Here is a 3,120-nt window from a genome sequence, read left to right on the forward strand (position 1 = left end):
ACCAACCGGCTGGCTACCTGCCCTCACCCCAGCCCCCGAGATCGTCCAGAACTCTTCCCGCAGCCCCGTTGCGCACCGCCTACGCACCGGGCTGGAGCAGGAGTTATCTGTCCGCCCGCTGCGCGCCACCGTGCCCCGAGCAGGCCCCGGATGCACGCGTGCCGTGGGGCGCACGGGGCTCACACCGCCGCCGGCACCGGCCGGTCACGTGGCCTCGGAGGGGGGCCGAGATCCGAGTCCCGACCTCAGGAAAGACGCCATCAAAGAAACCGGCCGCGAGCAGCACACCCCGCGGGGTGGGGGGAGGCCCACGGCCTGCGTGGGCCGCGAGGGGGGGGGCCCGGTGCGCTGGCAGGTAAGGGTCAGGAGGCACAGGTGGGTCGTGCGGGCACAAGTGGGCGGCCAGGTGCAGTCCCGTGGGCGCAAGCGGGGCCTGAGGACACAGTAAGAGGATGGGAAGGGAGGTGGGGGGACACAGGTGGGGTCTGAGGACACACGTGGGTGCCCAGGCGGACTCCCAGGGACACAAGTGCACGGCCAGGTGCGTCTCCGCGCGCAGGTGGCCGGCCCGCCCGCTGAGCGGGCCACCAAGCTGCCCTGGACCCCGCCCGGGCGGCGGGGCGCGGCAGTAGGCGACAAGGACGAGCGCCCCTAGGGACCCCGCTGGCCAGCACGGTGGGCGGAGGCCGAGGGGACAGGGCCGCGGGCGAGGGCGGGTCCGCGGGCGGCCGGGCAGGCAGGCCGGCGGGGGAGGGGCGGCCGCAGGACCCCACCGCGCTCTGCCTCCCCGCGGCCTCCGCGTCGCCGGCCGGCGCACGCCCCCTCCCCTCACAGCCCGGCGGCGGCGCTCACCTCGGTCGGCTGGCTGATCTCGAACAGGTCCAGCCGGTTGGCGTTCCAATGGTGAATGATGTCGGCCAGCTTCCGCCGCTCTTCGTCGCGGCCGCCCGCCGACATGATCGCAGCCGCTCCTCCCCACGGCCAGCCGGGCCGGAACACCGCAGGCCGCCTCACCACCCCTGCCGCCGCCGCCGCCGCCTCCCGCCGCCCGCCGCCGCCGCCGCGCGTCCTCCGCCGGGCTCGGCCCGCGTCCGGCCCGCGCCGCCTTCAGCCCGCCTCAGCCGCGGCCGGTGCGCCGAGCGCCGTCCCCCGCCCTCCCGCCGCCGTGCGCGCCCGCCCGCCGTGCGCGTCCCCGTGAGCGCGCGCCGCGCCGCTAGGTGCTGCCGCGTGGTCGCGCGCGTGTGCGTGCGTGCATAGGGGGCGCGCCGGGTGTCCGCGGGCGGCCCTCGCTCCGTGCGGGAGGCGTGAATCCTGACCCGAACCGCTCCAGTCCTGCGGCCGCACTGGGTCCGCCCTGGGCGGGCTGAGGTGTGGCGGGCGAGCGGCGGGGCGGCGCCCTAACGGGCGGGGCGACCCAGAGCTGCCGAGCTGGGTGGACAGGTGGGCGTGGGCTGCGCAGCCGGCCAAACTGGCCGGCCATCCCGCCGCGGCCGTGACGCCTGGGCTGCGCTAGCTGCTGGGGTCAAATCGCCGCTGACCTTTCTCCGGAGGAAAGATAAATTATTATGGTTGTGTGTGAGCGTCAGTGCAAATGTTTTCCGAGCCCTCCTCCTCCGGCTCAGGGTGCCTTTTGGATACCCCGAATTCCTCAGCCCCGGGCAGGGAGCGGCGGCGTCCTTTGTGTCTCTGGGGAGCGCACACCACCTCCGGGGAAACAGCGAACCCGAGGTAGAAAGGGGAGAGACACTAGCGTGAGTTTTTTGGGTTTTGTTTTGGGTTTTTTTGTTTTTGTTTTTTTTGTTTGTTTGTTTGTTTGTTTGTTTTTTACCTTTTAAAGCGTCCCGGTGAACCTAGAAACCCCCAAAATTCATTTGAACATCAAATGCTCTGGGTTTTAGAGAACGTTTGTTTCTTTGTCTTTTTCATTGCCTCTTCCGTGCCAAAAATATCTGTTCACTGGAGAACGCATTCGGAAAGAGCTGTTCCCCCCACCCCTTCATCCAGGTAAAATTGGTGTTTGGCATGCTCTAAGGGAAAGCCTTCACCAGAGCTAAGAGAGTAATACGCTGTTTTTGACATGTCCTCTTTATTTCTGCTATCTCTCCCTTTTCCAGTGAGAAGATAATGCTGTCTACCAGTTGGATCTCTGCTTTTGTAGGAAAGAAGAGCATCTGTCCTCCAGGCTGGGCTTTGTCTCCATTTGCTCTGCGACTGCACGAGGGAAGCAAGGCTACATAAGGAGGCTTTTCAGCAGAGGAGCCTGGTGTTGAACTCGTGCCATGGGGGAATGAATTCTTCTATAGACCTCTCATCCTCTTCTGGAAGTTAAAGGGGGGGCTATTTGAAAAAGAAAAAAAAAAGCATATGTGTGTGAATGTGTCTTCCTGTCCTAGCGTTCTGTTCCTTTGTGCCTTTAAGTTCGTGGGCTTCTGTGTGGACGGGATTGTCAGTGCAGCTCAAGACCCTCACTAGCCTCCACACTCATAGTTCCCTGATAGAGCCAATGTAAACTGGTTTTCACAGCATGGGTTGTATTCCTGCTGAAGAACTGGCTTTTACAGAATTTGCAAAGCTAGCAATTAGACAACTAACACCCATGCCACTGTGTTGCTAAAGGGAAAATTTAGTATTGCTAGAAACCAAGAGTGGCTCTCTACAGTGTTGTTTTTATGGGAAGAAATATGTATGTAGAGAAACCAACAGACAGTGCCGGGCTTACAGATGGCTCTAAATCCATGTCCACTGCCATTGGTTTCTGGTTTACGTTAAAAGCTCCATGTGTATCATCTTGACCAGTGAATCAGTTCCCAGTGTATAATTCATTCTGAGTCATTAATATATTGATAAAGGCTTAAAAGCAACTTGAAATCTACAGAATACCTGTGATTTTCCTCACACTTGAAAAATTATAATATTATAATAATTATAATAATAATAATAATTATAATAATAATTATAATATAATAATATTATAATGCCGGGCAGTGGTGGCGCGCGCCTTTAATCCCAGCACTTGGGAGGCAGAGGCAGGCGGATCTTTGAGTTCGAGGTCAGCCTGGTCTACAGAGTGAGTTCCAGGACAGCCAGGGCTACACAGAGAAACCCTGTCTCAAAAAAAAA

At 60.2% G+C, this 3,120-nt stretch overlaps 1 protein-coding gene and 1 long non-coding RNA gene across 19 annotated transcripts in view; one reads left to right on the forward strand and one right to left on the reverse strand.

Moving 5' to 3' along the window:
- Nucleotides 1–1,116, reverse strand: part of Afdn (afadin, adherens junction formation factor) — a 142,327-nt gene extending 141,211 nt beyond the window's left edge. For 12 of the 18 annotated variants that reach the window (XM_031353417.1, XM_031353407.1, XM_031353402.1 and 9 more), the window contains exon 1: nucleotides 853–1,088. In XM_031353417.1, the coding sequence (XP_031209277.1) occupies nucleotides 853–957 (105 nt within the window). In that variant the 5' untranslated portion in view covers nucleotides 958–1,088. Of the gene's footprint in view, nucleotides 1–87; nucleotides 192–852 lie in introns of those variants that run through there. The other 6 variants (XM_031353414.1, XM_031353412.1, XM_031353410.1 and 3 more) reach the window with 2 other exon arrangements.
- Nucleotides 1,117–1,220: 104 nt separating this feature from the next.
- Nucleotides 1,221–2,379, forward strand: LOC116078311. The gene is made up of 3 exons (XR_004113500.1): nucleotides 1,221–1,728; nucleotides 1,963–2,004; nucleotides 2,115–2,379. It is a non-coding gene; the product is annotated as an uncharacterized LOC116078311 (long non-coding RNA).
- Nucleotides 2,380–3,120: the final 741 nt, after the last annotated feature.

This window comes from Mastomys coucha, unplaced genomic scaffold (assembly GCF_008632895.1).
Source record: "Mastomys coucha isolate ucsf_1 unplaced genomic scaffold, UCSF_Mcou_1 pScaffold5, whole genome shotgun sequence".
Taxonomy (NCBI): domain Eukaryota; kingdom Metazoa; phylum Chordata; class Mammalia; order Rodentia; family Muridae; genus Mastomys; species Mastomys coucha.